Genomic DNA, 15810 nt, shown 5'->3' on the forward strand with positions numbered 1-15810 from the left:
GCAATGTCAGGGTATCTTTACTGTAATATTTTCAGTGTAAAACATTTGTTGTATTTTTTTTAATCACATCTGGTACATGTATGCATTGATGTCCAGAAGGGTAAAACATCTGAAGAGGTTAAATGGCAAATCCACCTGATCAACAAGTAATTTTCCCTTTCTTATTTAAAAAAGTATTTGAAAATCATTTTCACTTTTAACAGCTTCACTAAACAGCACACTGCTCATTCTTTCATTTACAAGGGGCACAGGGAGGACCCAAAGAATGAAACTATGTAATTGGTGGGACAAATTATTTATAATTTGTATAAACTTTTAAAGTACAAAGTAAAATACAGGATAAATGATGTAAGCATTCGTTTATCAAAAAGTTATAAAATATTAACTGATTCATTGTAAAGCATACAGAAAAAGCAAGGTTAATTTCACTTTAAGTTACAAGTCAGGAATATGAAGATGAGCTTAATTGTTTTTTAATTTCCTAAATATCACTTACTTTGTACTTCTTTTGCTCCACTTAACATTCATGTAGTAATATACTTGGTTCTAGGAATGCATTTGTGATTTCAAAAATGTATGAAATATGTGCAAGCCCTTAAACACCATTTAAACTACTGAAATATTGATGTTAAATTTTTAATTTTTAATAAAGAAGAAATGTTAACATTAAATGAGCACTGTTTCATTTACAATGCAGACTTTAAAAAGAGATCTGAAAATAAAATGTAAAATTATTGCTTCCAAAGTTAAGTTGGCACAATCGATACAACACAGAATTCAGACAAAAACAAACTGCACCAAAGCAGATACATAACCAATCTTTATCCCTTTTGACATTTTATACACCTGTATAACACCTTTTTACAATCTCAAAAATCAAAGGTATGTCCTGCCATTTACATTCTTAACTTTTATACATGTTAAGATATATCCAGAAGATATTACTGTTTAACCATAGCAATGACTTAATTTTTTTGCATGTTAAGCAGTACAATAAATGTTTGGAGAATCCTTTAATGTCAAGTTTCATATTATTATTACTCTGCCAGATAATACAAAAATTGACAATGTAAAAAACCAGTATTTATTTTCATCATTAAAAAAAAACAGCAACGTTTATTTTACAATCCCCAGAACTGTGAAATAGCTATTCTTTTAATTTACAGAATTGAGGGAAGTATTTTAAATGTCAAAATATACATGTTGGATGTAATTTAGTATATAAGCACCAAAAATCTAAAGTTTATAAAGAATTGTTTAAACATATAAGGTGCACTGACTTATGAATTACATTCAGTTTGAGGAAAGAAAGAGTACCCCCAGATTTATTAATATTTAAGAAATATCCAAGTAACTTTCAACTTACAGGAAATAACAAATACTCCTTTGAGTTTTTTATATAAGCCATCTAAAATTTAAATTCAAATTTCAGGGCTGCCTTACACTGTGCAAGACAGTTTGATCATCAAATGTGCTTGTGCTCCAGTGTAAGGAACTCCATACCCGATATTTAATGCCCTAAAGCAATTAAAATAAAACTGAATCATTTAGTAACCATTTGAAAAGACTGCCTATATTTTCATGTAGAATTGGGCACGAAGTCATTTTGGGTCAAATAAAATTATTTTTAAAGTATCATTAGTCTACTCAGTAACTAGGACTTTTACTAAGTAGAGTGTGCCGCTGTAGCTCTGGGCAACGATTATCATTATGAAGTTACATGAAGTAAACACAGGATTTCTTGGTTTCTAAATCGTAACAATTATACTACGGTGTGCCCTTTCTCAAATCACTTGGTCAACTGGTCAATGCTGATAATAAGTAAGGCAAATATATGCCTGCATTGCTTTAAGTACACTGCCTTAGCTGGCCTGCATGAGCTAATTAGGTTGAGGAGGGGCCTGGCATGATTCCTCAGCTATGTGAAGTTCCTACCTCCAGCCTCACTCTAAACTGCTTATACAATGTCAAGTTATTCACACTGCTAACACAAAATCCAGACTATGGTCCTGAATGTCATCTTCAATTACATATTGACTTTTTACTGTGTGCATTAAAAGAAGAATTTGTTGTGCTTTTCACAAATCTGAAATTTTTCATATCAAATATTTTATTTCTTGCTTTTTTTGGGAAGGAAAAATAAAGACTAAGAAAAGAGGTACATAAGGAATCAGACTGTAAGGTAATATTACACATACAACTAGTCAAATCTTTCTTTAATTTAAAAGATACTATAATCACAAGGCCAGATATATGTCACTCTATATAAACAAAATCTTCTCTCCTCACGATAGATTTGCACAACGATCAGTATATATATCAACATTTTCACAGTCTCTTCAGTTAGCCACTGATTATACTTTTAGAATTAAAGTATGTTATTACCGTAGCAGTCTAAACATTGTACTCTTAGGCAAATATACTTAAAAATGGTTGTGATTTGCTCATTGTGAGGACTATTTACAACCATAGCTATTTACGTTAGCAATAAATAATCCTGATATCAAAAGAGAATGTTCATGCACACACCAAGATGGCTGCATGCTATTAAAATATTTACATGTGGCTTCCTCTTGATAGCTCTCCCACTGACAGTGAAAGTGCGCGGCCATCAGTCTTGCTTCTGGGGGATGCACCCTTCCATCTCTACAACCTCGGGCCATCCTTCGTATTTGTTAGTGTCCTTATTGTTCTTTATGTGCTATTGGAACACAATGACATCACACAGTTTAGAGAACCTTTGTAACCTGATTTGCACTCATATATGTTATGTGTTCTTATTTTAGTAACACTCATATCAACAATGAGGTCACATAAAGGACTGCTCAACACATAAATGCGTGACCCTTGGGGCCTGACACACACGGCAGACCTTCAAAAAACAGTCAAAAGAACAAAACACTGTAGATATTTTTAAAAGATCATTCGTTAGACAAAACAGCTCACATTCTATTAAATTCTAAAGTATTTCCAACGTTAACTGACTCTCATATCTAAAGCTACACATCTCATATCTAAAATCCTTACTAACTAATGCTTCCTAAAGGGCTAAAAAGTAATTCTTTTCCAACGCAGTGTCAAAAAATACCCATGCAGAGTTTTTATTTTTTTAATTTTGACACTTAAAAAGTACCATGGTTGTTTCAAATAACTGATTATCAAGAACCTAAGAAAAGTATCAACATATTATTTAGTATCTGTTTCATCTAATTTTCAAATAACTGAGACAGGAATATACACCAGAAGGGCTCACATGATTTAGGTTTGCCCATTAGTAATGGATGTCTGACTGACCTGTTCAAAGGGGCTTTTGGTCTTAATGCCCTTCCCACCACAGAAGACCCAGTTGTCTCTAAAACCAAGATTCGTAATAGATGTGCTTCCCAATTCAGCGATGAGCCGCCGTGCTTCATCATTCAATCTTAAAAAGAAAAAAGAAGGCATCAATCAGCATGAGGAACTGCAAGTTATTTAACACAGGATCACCTAGGATACTTAGCAAACACGCTTTGAACAAGAGAATGTTAAAAAATAGGTAGATTTTTCATTGAATTAACATTTTTATTTGAATTCTTTAGTAACAAAAAGGCATGGAAGATTAGCAATTAATTTTATGCTTAGTCTCCTAACAAGTATCTTTTCAATGTATTTCACAAAATAATTTGCTTGCATTGAATAATTTTAATGATATTCATTAAGTATGGAAGGGATACAACTGCCAGCAGATGCTTATCTAAGCTAATCCAAGGCCTTCAGCAACAAGTATCTTCAGAAAATTAACTATCACTTAGAATCTCCACTAAATCCTTTGCAAATTATGTGCCAATGGAATAAAGGTAAATACAGAAATCTGAGTACTTCTGACACTACTATTTTATTTAAAACAAAACAATTTCTGAGAAGAGGGATATAAATTATACTTGTTACTGAATAAAAATGGAAAATATTAACCACATAGCAGCTAAATATTTTGGGAGGGCAGTGGAAAAAAGACATGTGGCAAATTATTAATTTACAACTACCATTAAATTTTTAAAATTTCAATATTTTTCTTTTAAAGAAAACAAAAAACAAAATTTCAAAAAAGATGACAGAGTGTAACAATAGTTAATACATTGTGTGTTATCTTTAAATTACTCAGAGTACAAGATATCAGCATTTAAGTATCCAAACAATATCAGCACAAACCTTTCTTTTCAATGAACTAAGAGAAATTTCAAACTTGAATTAATACATTCTAATGTTGAGTAATTCCCTCTCCCTCCCTCTCTCTCAAGAAGGGAAGAAACTCAGTAGATAAATGTTAGCTGTGCAGGGGGAAAAAGGCAAGAAGCAGCTAAGAGTAACCCGTACAGGTTCACGGACATAAAGGTCTAGAGAACATCACCCAAAGAACAACAGGTGGGCAGTTCTGCTAACACCTGCATTTGTACTTGGCAACAGCAGGAAGTGAAGATGGTACCTATTCATGTCTCAGAGTTCTTTCAGGTACTCATGCTCTTATCTGCTAACTACAGGATCTTAATGAAAAACATTAGGTACAATGTGCAACTAACACAAAGGTATATGGGATACTCTATGTTTCCTAAGCTTTATAACACATGAAAGAACCAAATAGTCAAATTTCACAATTTATGCCCACCATACCCATGGGGCAATGGACTGGCTCTGACCACAGTTTAGGAACTGCTGTCTACCTGGAGAAAGTACACTGGAGTCAGTGAAAAAAAGAATAGTCCTGGAATATTTTTAGCCTTTCAGGTTCACCTCTGCATGAGGTGATGTATTATAACCCAGTGAATGAAAACAAAGTGAAATGTCTCTTGTGCAAAATGAACTTACCATCTTAGCCTCTGTGGAATCTGAGATCTTCATATGAAATGGTGTACACATGCTTCTCATTTTCTCTCTAAAGCTCCTCCACAGGTCTATTTCCTGAAACCATCACTACAAGAATTACTTTCTATTTGTCTGCTCCACTGACAGGCAAACTTTGTTCTGGAGAGAAACTCTCTGAAAGTACAGTATGGCCTGAACCCTATTTTCTTGTTTCCAAATAATACTGGGACACTGTGGATCTGGAAGACCGTTGAATTCTTTCCATATAGTTTATCTAAAATATTCTATTATGTTGCTGCTTTCTGAGAACTCTCACCTGCATCAACACTAATACATGAGTTTTGTTGCTTTAACAAGAATAAACAGTATTAAAATGCAGAGGGAGGACGGGAGGTTTATTGGGTACCTAAGTGGTTGCCTCTTACAGAAAGTGCTGGGGATCCACTCATATGCACATCTCAGGAAGACTGCAAACTGCCATCTCACAGACCTTCATGGCTGCCCAGAAATAGTTAAAATAATGACTGGTGAGTCCACAACAAAAGGACTACTTTTTACCCAAATCTGACCCCAGAGCAGATGTTTATCCAAACACAGGTCTGGCCCCTGCAGTTAAGGAAAATATTTTTCTCTGAGAGCTTGCATCAACTAAAAACACAAGGAAGGGCAGTTTGCCATGTTTACTTCTGGATTTCTCAATTTCAGAAGTGATCACTATGGTCTGTATGAATAAACCAAGCCAATTTCACCTGAGATTTAGAGGCAACCTGGAGATTTAGCTTTATATTTTGATTCCATTCATGTCTTTCCTTGCTTTCCATGAGAACATCCTGAAGTCCTGCACAGGAAAGTGTTAACACGGCAGGCCTGCGCTGTCTATCCTTGGAAGACCAGCTGGCACAACTGGCCTTGCTGGCATCCCACAATTAGAAGGGGTAGGGGCCACCACTCTTTCTAGAACTGAGGATGGTTCCCGGCACTTAGCTGTGTGCACAAATGATACTGCTGAGCACAAATCTGCCTTCCGTCTGGGTAGCTGCAATTTTGTGAGGGCTTACAGGGCGCCTATATGACCAACTCCCGATAACAACCTCACGCACTGAGTGTCTAATAAGCTCGTCTAGTAGACAACATTTCATGCGCTGCCAAAATCTGTTGCTGAAAAACTTAAGAATGTCCTGTGTGACTCTTGAAGACTTGGAACTGTTTCCTTCTAGACCTGCAATGGTGAACCTTTGAAAGTGTTCAATAGTAACGAACACCCCACTGCAGCACACGTGCCATAGGTTCACCACTACTCTAGAATCCCCCCTTTTCTGATTTTGCTTTCTTTCCTTTTGCTATAACAAATCACAGCTATGAGTCCCAGAGGAACATCCAATGCTGTCCAATATCCCTATGTATGTCTAACTATAGTTTTACAACAAGGTCTTTCCCAGTGATTTCTAAAGTCTTCTGATCTTCCTTAGTTTTACTACTCCTTTTTGACTGCTTCTATTTGAGACAATTACATAATTCAAAAATAGTTTGTGTAACTCAGTGAATATATTAAGCAATATAAAATATACAGTAGGTGTCAAATACATTTTTTTAGAATAACTAATATTATTTATATATTGCATAAAGTTTGGCTATATATGCTTTCATTCTGTATGGAAGTATCATGGATTTCTTACATGTTTTACATACTCCATGATGATGGTCTTAACTGAGGGGGTTAAAAAATTATGTTGCCTGAGTTATTTTAGTGAAGAATTTTCTTTAAAATGAATACACAATCAAGCTCTGAGAAGCCAGGACAAGTCAAAGGCAAGGGTTATGATGTCCTTGAGAGTATCCTAGCTACATAGGTAAATCTGGAGTGGAAACAGGACATGGGGAATGTAGATGGGAGTTTCTGGGTACCATTTGAGTCTCTGTTCTTGTGAGTCCCAAGTTATATCATCAAACCACACCTACGCCTCCTTTCTCCAAGTAGAGAGCGCAATAAGGAGAATGGATGTCTGGGCTCAATTCTGACCAAAGGGAAAGAACAAGCTGAGAAGCAGAAGTATCAGAAACTTTGGAAGAAAATCACCATGTTACCTCAGTAGTTTGCAGAATAAGAAATACTAAGCATATGCAGCTTTCAAGCTCAGACTTGAAAAACCACTTATTACAGAAAGTGGACATTCCTATGAAGAATATGACTTCAAAAACTAAGAGTATCAATAATTTTCACTAGATAATTGCTGTAATAGTCCCCAAAAAGATAGTTTCTAAATTAGTGCTACTACAAAAGGATAGGCTCAAAGTTTTAAAAAAAAGGAAGTTTTTAGAGGTAAAAGACAAACCACATTACTAGTAACGAAGTTTTTAACACACCTATGAGAAAGACCTGTAATGCTCAAAATGACGAGATGCACAGAACTATTCAAAGAACTTTTGCTACTACGTGTGAGTAATGAAGGGATACACGTTCACAAGGAAATGATATATACTATTGTCAGATCAAAGCGTAACTGTCCACAGAGGCAAGCATCCTTTGAGCAACATAAAAATGGACCAGTAGCTCAAGAACATCATGTAAGTGCTCTAACGGGAATCTAAGCATCCAGGCCCACAAACACCACACATGTAGGTTCTAGAGGAACCTGTTAATATAACCTCCAAGCTAGCATCAAAGGTATTTCAGAAAATAAAGATGCTAAGACATTTACTTCAAGAAGGCAAGGAAAATTTTAGAAACAATGGTCCAATTAAACTAATTCTTTTTCTTCAATTAAACTAATTCTAATTCCTACCAAAATTTTAGGATGGAGGACAACGAAGAGATATATGAGCATTAAAATACAAGGCAAGAAACAAGTAGTGGCAAACAGAGGAGCAAGCAAACCAAGCAAGGACATCTCAGCTATTCTAGGACATGTCAGTAGATGGGGTATTGTGACCAGCACGGTCCATGAATCTCGAGGGAGCGTCTGACAGTCTCGGAAAACAGCTGCTATGAATGAAACAAGAAAACTGCCGCTGGACACTATGCTTACTGGGGTGCACTGGCAGCTGTGTGTGAAGTAATTTCTGCAGTTCATTAACAGATGAATCCCTCAGAGGAAGAGGCCTCTAGCAGAGTGGCACACAGCCCTTGGTAAACACTGGTATCAAGGACTTCCATTTAAAGAACAACTTTGGAGAGAGTACAAAGCCTGGATCACGGAAACCTTGTAGGACAAATGTCAGGATAAAGACCAACTAGGCCCAAACCAGCCAAATTAAATTCAACAAGAATAAATGAATATAAAGTCCTTCATTTAAATTAAACAAAATCATGTTCTGAATGGGGACAAAGACCTGACTTGGCAGCGGTTAAAAAAATAAAAACTAAATAATTTTTAAAAGTCTGAGATCAAATGAAAAGATCTGAGAATTCCACTTGACCAAAAACTCATGAGCCAAAAATGGGATATGACTGTATAAAGAAAACTAATATGATACTAGTCTGCATGAATATTCAAAGAAATGTAATCTCTGAAACATGGCAAGCTAGCATCTCCACTGTACCCTGTACTGGCCAGACCACATCTGGAACACTGTGTTTAATTTGGGACACTCATTTAAAAGAGACAATAATCAACTAAAGAAAGTCCAAGAAATACAGCCAGAAGAGTAGAACAAACTAGAAATTAACACAATAAAAGGTTGAAAGAGCCATGCATGTTATGCCTGGAAAAGAGCAAACTAAGAAGGAAATGCCAATTTGTTTTAAATCCTTCAAGTAGCAAATAACTGGGAGAAGAACTTACTACTTTGTTGCTCTGTACACCCAAGCTAACCACTGTTAGGCAGAAGTGAGAGGGAGCCCCCCGAGAGTATGACATTTCTTTATGAGTTTGCTTCAGACAGGAGCATAGCACCTTCAGCAAGTGAGGGGTGACATACACACTCATGTACACAGTCCAACAGAAACTCGCCCAGGCTGGGATCATGGCTCAGATGGCTTTTAAGGTCCTGGCTTAATCCAAGGGATCAACACTAACACCCTTCACTTAGGCTACAATTTACTAACATATCAACAGATTAAGGAGAACACTTCTTGAGTCCTATCAGGCATAATATGGTGAAGAAGAAAGGTAATGTATGTCTAGTCAGAAAATGGGAGCTTTTTAAATGTTAAAACCTCAAACAATACATATAATATTGTACGTTCTCTGCTGAAGCAAATAGTAAGTTGCTTATTTTTTGATAAAAATGCTTAATTACATTGTTTGGTTCTATTTAGCAACATGGAGATGACTGAATTGCCATTACTATATCAATATTCCACTTACAGATTTAATATATCCTTACAGAACCAGATAAGATGCACAATGCCAATGAAATTACTTCAGGCTGGGGTCATTCATAAAATGGCACTATTATCTTGGTACACACCTCTAAAAAGTAACTTTACACTAAATATCTTTATAAAAACCAATAAATAGATATGCCATAATCCTGTGTGGGTCTCATAACGAAGCCTTTCAATTAAAATCTAAGACTTTTTATTCTTCAAAAAAATAAGGAAAAACTAGAAAAATTAAAAAGATGAGTAACAAAAGGAGCTATCCTCACTGGATAGGTATGAAGTACATTTAACTTTCTAAGATAATTATAAAGTAATTTAAATATTGTCTTTGGTAGCAGAAGTAAATAGGTTAATAGAATAGAAATTCCCAAAATACAAGTCAACATAAGCACCTGGTATTATGTAAGCATGCAAGTCTCCGGGAAATTACGAACGTATTATAGGATGACTGTGAAATCACTGTAATAAAAATCTACTAAAAATCTAATTTGGAGATGAAAAATACTTCTAGTTTAAAAGTAGAACTAAAAAACAAACAAAAAACCCCCACCAACTTGACTATACAATGTCCAATCTTCTAAAAGCCAGGAAGCACCACAAATTAACAAAATTAAAAGCAAATGATGTATCAAAAATACATTTTTAAAATGAGAAATGGTTAATGTTATAATATCTACATGCTCTTACAAATCAGTATAAGTCAATCTGAATGGTCAGAAGACAATTTATTAAAGAGCACAAAAACACCACACCTCTCAAACAAACAAGTCATGTTTTTGGGAAAGGCAATATACTTTTTCAAAACTCAGCACTGGATATAGTAGTGTATGTCTGAAAACTCAACTACTCCAGAGGTTAAGGCCAAAGGATCTCAGTTTGAGGCCAGTCTGGCAAACTCAGTGAGACCCTGTATCAAAATAAGAATTTTTTAAAGGGGTTGGGACCAAGGTTTGCTGCTAGGTATGTAGTTCAGTGGTAGAGCACTTGCCTGTCATGCATGAGCCCCCAGGTTAAATCCCCAGCACAGCAAAAAAACAAGCCAAAAAACCCAAACCAAAACAAAAAGAACCCAAACTTACAAACTGGAACTTTAAAAAAAAATAGCTGTCCAAAAACTTCTGAGAAAAATAACACAATTTGCACAATTTTTTAAAATACTGTTTTTAAAGTATGCATATTCTTTAACTCATCAATCTCACTTCAAAACATTTATCTCAAGAGCACAGACATAGATGATTTAAAAATTTTAAGATAACTCATTTTGCAAAGTATAAAAACATTGGAAACTGTCTACATTCGAACAATAGGCATCATAATCAAACTGATTATAAATCATGATGTTAAAAACTAGGCTAGGCAGACATAACAACTCTGTTACGAAGAATATTCAATATGGGAAAACAGTCACCGCGTACGTGGAAAGTATGCTACCATTCTAGAAATTACTACCATTCTAGATATTTAGCATGAAGAAAATATGCACATTAAGCTGCCTGGAATGGAAACTGAAGTATTATCAGTGGTCATCCCTGTACGATGAGATGAACTATAACTTGTTTTCTTTTCTGTGCTCTTCTGTGCTTCTCAAATGTTTACAACATATACAATTTCAAGAAAAAATAGCATTGCTACCATCTACTAAACTTTGCAACCAATAGTATCACTACTGTACCTTTGACCATTAATTCTACTTCTAGAAAAACACTGTAAGGCTATGAACAAAAGTGCAAAAGGAAATAAGAATCACGTCAAGGATGTTTATCACAGTGTCATTTATAAGATGAAAAATCTGGTGCTGGGGAAGTTTTAAATACAGGTTAGCCAAGGTAACAAACTGTAGGCAAGCCTTAAAAACTGGTACTGAAGAAGGTTAATGCCAGGAAAAGCCATTTAAGGTTGTTCAACACAATATAAAATGAAGTATGAAGGAATTTATGGACAATACGATTCTAATTTTACAACAATACATGCATAGCAAATGTTCACAGAGAAACATAGGAAGGACACAGACTTTAAGAACGCTTAAAACAGCTTGGCCTGGGGCCCACAGCTATACTTCTAGCTGTAAGACAGGTGAAGGAGGACTGCAATGCTGGAGGCCAGCCCAGGCAACTCAGTAAGATGGTGTTTCAAAATAAAAAAATGAAAAGGCTTGGGAATGTAGCTTGGCATTCACTGGGTTCAATTCTCAAAAGCTTAAGAAATATTACACTTAAAAAAAAAAAAAAGTATTACATAAGTTGAATTATTTGCAAAAAACATGCTGTTTATCTGTTAGTTGCATTAGCTTGTTTTGTTTAACAAATTTTTTCAATGAGAATGTGTTGCTTCTATGATTATAAATTATAGCTACAGAATCGGAGCAAACTTTGATGTTCACATACTTGGTTGCTCCATCATCATAGGTCCCCATTAAGACGATTGTTCCATCCTGTATTCCCTTCAGAAACTCAATAAATGGTGCCACATCTGAAAAAGAAAGGGTTGGTGTGTTTTAAATGATCAGCCACCATAATCATTTCTGAAAATAGTATTACAAAATATGAAATATGGAAAGCATAATTTCTAGTGAAAAGTCATCCAAAAAAGAGACAAACCTTACAGAATTTAAAAACTGTCAGGTTTGCTCTTTAATAGGACCACCATCAGCTTACAGTTTTCCAGTTTTTTTTTAAGGAAAATTTTTTAAAAAAGCAACAAAATAACAACAGACCAAAACAAAACAAAGCAAAAAGAACAGAAATGATACAGGGTTTCGAAACAGAATGATAGGAATTAACAGTAGTTGTTACATTACATATTGTCATCTTCCCAGTCTTGATGGATTCTGTCTTCCCACTGATATCCCTGGGGCTAATGCAAATCCAAAGCAGCTTAAAATAATCTTCCAGGCATATATATATTTGCACCAAGATGCAATCTAACTGGAGGAGTACCTAATTGGAGGTGTGTTCAGGTGTATCTAATTGGAGGGGAAATGCAGGCTACCAGTAAAGGGAAACTCATCAGGCACATTAGTTATCTTGTGTACTAGGTCCCTGAGGACTTGAAAATAAACCACTTGAGTGACGACAGACTGATGATGACAGCGAGGTCAGGTACTACAAATCACTTTAGATCTGAAACTCAAAATGTCAGGTTGCCCGATACACCCAAGTCTAACAGTACTTCAAAATGGGGTTACTTCAAATTTACTAATTTTTTTAAAGTAAAAATTACAAAGATTTTCTCTAGCTGATTATAGCACTGTCAATTCAGAAAAAAAAAAATGTAGCAAAGCAGCCAGCAAACTGTTTTCATTTAAACACCAAGATGGCAGTGAACTACAAATACTTACGAAGTGGGACTGTGTGTAGAAGTAACTCATCTGCCTGAGACGAGCAGAGTGGGGACCACCAGAGCTCTGCTCACAGGATGAATTTCAGTTGGGGGTTTGTAAGAGCATTTTGTAGTAGGATCAATACCACCTTTAGAATCTAAAACTGATGGTAACATTTTATACAGCTTTGACAGCTATGAAATGTTCTCCAAATCTTAATACACAACCTTGTAGTATAAGCTGAAGAAATGCTAGATAAGCTGAACTGCCTGAAAACTCTAAACATAAGGTTCAAGACTAATAGTTGTTGGAGTATAGGGATGGGGAGATGCACAATGATTTAGAGAACCAAAAGATAAACCAATGTTGGCCTTCCTTCAAAACTGAAGGACCTTACGGAGGGTATCATTCTTCCTTAGGGTGACTGTCCCTCGCCCCTGTATGGTGTCCCTTCTCACTCGTTAAAGGCGTTCCAAATACAGAAGGGAAAAATATTTGTGGATGGCTCTAGATCAATGGAATCAGAAAATTCTATTGTGCTTTAATAGTTTGCTATACTGTAGTCAGAAAAGAGAACTAGAATAAAATAATAGGATTGCTGCTTTCTAAAACTGACATTTTATCTTGTATGTCCAAGGCACGTATGTAAGATTTAGTCTTGAAACTGCAAAATCATATATAAGCACAAATCGATTCAGGCAGTGTTTAAATTAGTTATCCCAGTCTTCAAATTATTCTTTTTAGACTCAGACAGAAACCTAAAGGAGCTCTGAAATAGTTACCCTATAGAATGGAGGACTCAGATGCCTTAAAATCTCTATTTCTATATTATATACTAAATGACATACCACAAACAATTTTATTAACAAACTGTATACAGTATGGCTGATCATTTAAATATAGTTGGACATGTAGTGCAAAGAAATAAAATGAATACATAAATGATACCACTACTCTCATTATACCACATTGACATGATTAAGTCAGTGCCAACAAGAGTCAGAAATTATTTACACGTACCTCCTCCCCACATGTCAAAATATTTAGTGTCTAAAACTTCTCCTGTTTTGCCTGAAAGAGATTGAATTCAGATCAAATTATGCAAATCAAATACACCATACACTGTAGAAGATAAATGGTTTTATTCAATGATTGGTATGCATTCATTAGTAGAGAGGAATTATTTTGAGAATTTAAAATCAGAGCTACATGCATTTGAAACATATTTTTGAAGAGAAATTTCTGGATAAGGCTTTCTCATTAACCTTTTACACCAAAGAGTGCCAGAAAGAAGTTTGTTACTGAGGGAAGATCATCTCAGTCCGAAGTTAGGTATAGTTCATCCTTATGTGTTACACATGCCCTTACGAATACCCAGAACTAGCAAAGCTTTTTATAGCAAATGTCTACTTGAATTAGAGACCACTTTGTTTTTTTTAAACAATTGTACTGAACTAAAAATCTGCATATCACACAATGTACAAACTTAAAATGTAAGAGTCAACAGACTGCAGCACAGTGAATCAGACACTATTTTTGGCAGTAAAGGTTTTAAAAAAATTTACCTTTCTCTTTGAAAATGGGTTAAATAGATATTGAATGCTTTGCTTAAAAATGAATCAGAAAGGCAAAAATTTCTCTCTTAGGAAAGCAATAAAAACTATTTGCCTACAAAGTGAATGGGGTAAGTTGGTTGGTGGTTTCTAAGCATGCTACCCATTTTTATAGGATACTTAAGGGTATCAGTATGTGGCCAGCTCTCACTTCATGAGTGAGATTTTAGATTTGGTTTTCAAGCTGTTCAGGATCCAATGAACCTACTACAAGAACAAACTTCTGAGAAGAATGTGAACACTGAAAAATGACAGCAACTTCTTACTCTGTGTTCCTCCCTCTGCCTACCCAAGAGTAACGATTCTTACCATTTGCCAAGGCAACATTGATCCCTCTTCCAACATTATTCTTAACACCACTCATCAACCTAAAGGGGAAAAAGTCAAGACAAATTTATTACAATTTATTAGTTTTGGCCAATAAAACATTCATCATAGAAATAAAGTCATTAAAACATCATATACACAATTATTCAGCACTGCAGAGGATATAAAGAGGTCTCTATAAATTAGAGAAGACAGTGTAATACTGAGTAATTTTAAAAGGATCCTTAAATAATACTTTCAAAATAAAAGTATGTATTAAAAAGCATTAGGGCTGAAATACTAGAACATTTCTTGCTGTTCTGTACCACGCTATGGAATATCATATTAAAAATCCTTAAAGCATGTGGATATTAAACCCACATATTAAACACAATTCTTGACCATTCTCAAGGGGTTAAGCAACAGACGATTCTCTCCCCCACTTTCTGCAGTATCAGTGTAACAAGACGGAGTGGCGTGCTACCTACACCCTTACAATGTGAAAACAAGAGAAGTGAGGGAGTACTCTTTCATGACTGTTTCACAGGACTGTGAACATTCTCCTTGTGATTCTCCACGTAAAACCTCCCTATGTTCAGCAAGCGTGCTGTACTCATCTAACTGCTGTCTAACCACAGTCATGCATGTAGTCTGCCTGAGATAATCAGTATCCAATGGCAGCTCCTAGCCTACCACGCAAAAGCAAAGATACTGTGAAACGGCACAGTGTAACATTTGCTTATGACGAGTTTATTCAGTCAGAACTGTTACCCTAAAATTGTAGATATTTTTAACTTTAAAAGTTCAAGTCATTAGTAATATTCCCAGCAGTGTACTAAATGTTTAACTGGTTTAGGGTTAGTAGACGGGTTGGCATGCAGACACGTGAATATGCACATACACACATGATACATAACTTCGATTTTACTGACATAAATGGTGTGTAGCACTTCCACAAATAAAACCTACAGTGCTCTACTGTAAATTCTACTCATGTATGAATGAGGATAGGTCTAACACAAATGTTGGATGATACATCGTTAACCTTAGAGTAACATAATCTAAAATGACTTATGTTGAAACCATTACCTTTTCAAATACTAAAAAATGTCCTCAGTCTTTACACTGCGCAGTCTAACAGCATCATACAGGACAAACTTCCAAGTTTAATTTGCATTATTACCATTTTCCCTCTCTTCAAGCCTACACTGGGAGTCTGAAAATTTTCTGTAGTCAGAGCAATCACCCCAAAAGCTACACACAGATGTACTCAGAAGTACTATAAATGTTAAAAGAAAAAATTTTAGATGTTCATGAAATGCATTGAAACACAATAAAATGGAAGTAAAAATAGAATAAAAATAAAATGGCAAACAAGTCCTCATGCATTAATAACTGCAACTGTATCT

General features: G+C 35.3%; 1 protein-coding gene across 1 annotated transcript in view; it reads right to left on the bottom strand.

Annotated features, from left to right (window-relative positions):
- Window positions 1–279: 279 nt before the first annotated feature.
- Window positions 280–15810, bottom strand: part of Fam3c (family with sequence similarity 3, member C) — a 42233-nt gene continuing 26702 nt past the window's right edge. The window contains exons 6-10 of the mRNA XM_005402315.2: window positions 14405–14463; window positions 13503–13553; window positions 11548–11632; window positions 3295–3421; window positions 280–2701 (exon numbers count right to left, since the gene is read on the bottom strand). Of these exons, the coding sequence (XP_005402372.1) occupies window positions 2612–2701; window positions 3295–3421; window positions 11548–11632; window positions 13503–13553; window positions 14405–14463 (412 nt within the window). The 3' untranslated portion in view covers window positions 280–2611. The remainder of the gene's footprint in view (window positions 2702–3294; window positions 3422–11547; window positions 11633–13502; window positions 13554–14404; window positions 14464–15810) is intronic.

This window comes from Chinchilla lanigera, unplaced genomic scaffold (genome assembly GCF_000276665.1).
Source record: "Chinchilla lanigera isolate Chin_1 unplaced genomic scaffold, ChiLan1.0 scaffold00078, whole genome shotgun sequence".
Classification (NCBI taxonomy): Eukaryota; Metazoa; Chordata; class Mammalia; order Rodentia; family Chinchillidae; genus Chinchilla; species Chinchilla lanigera.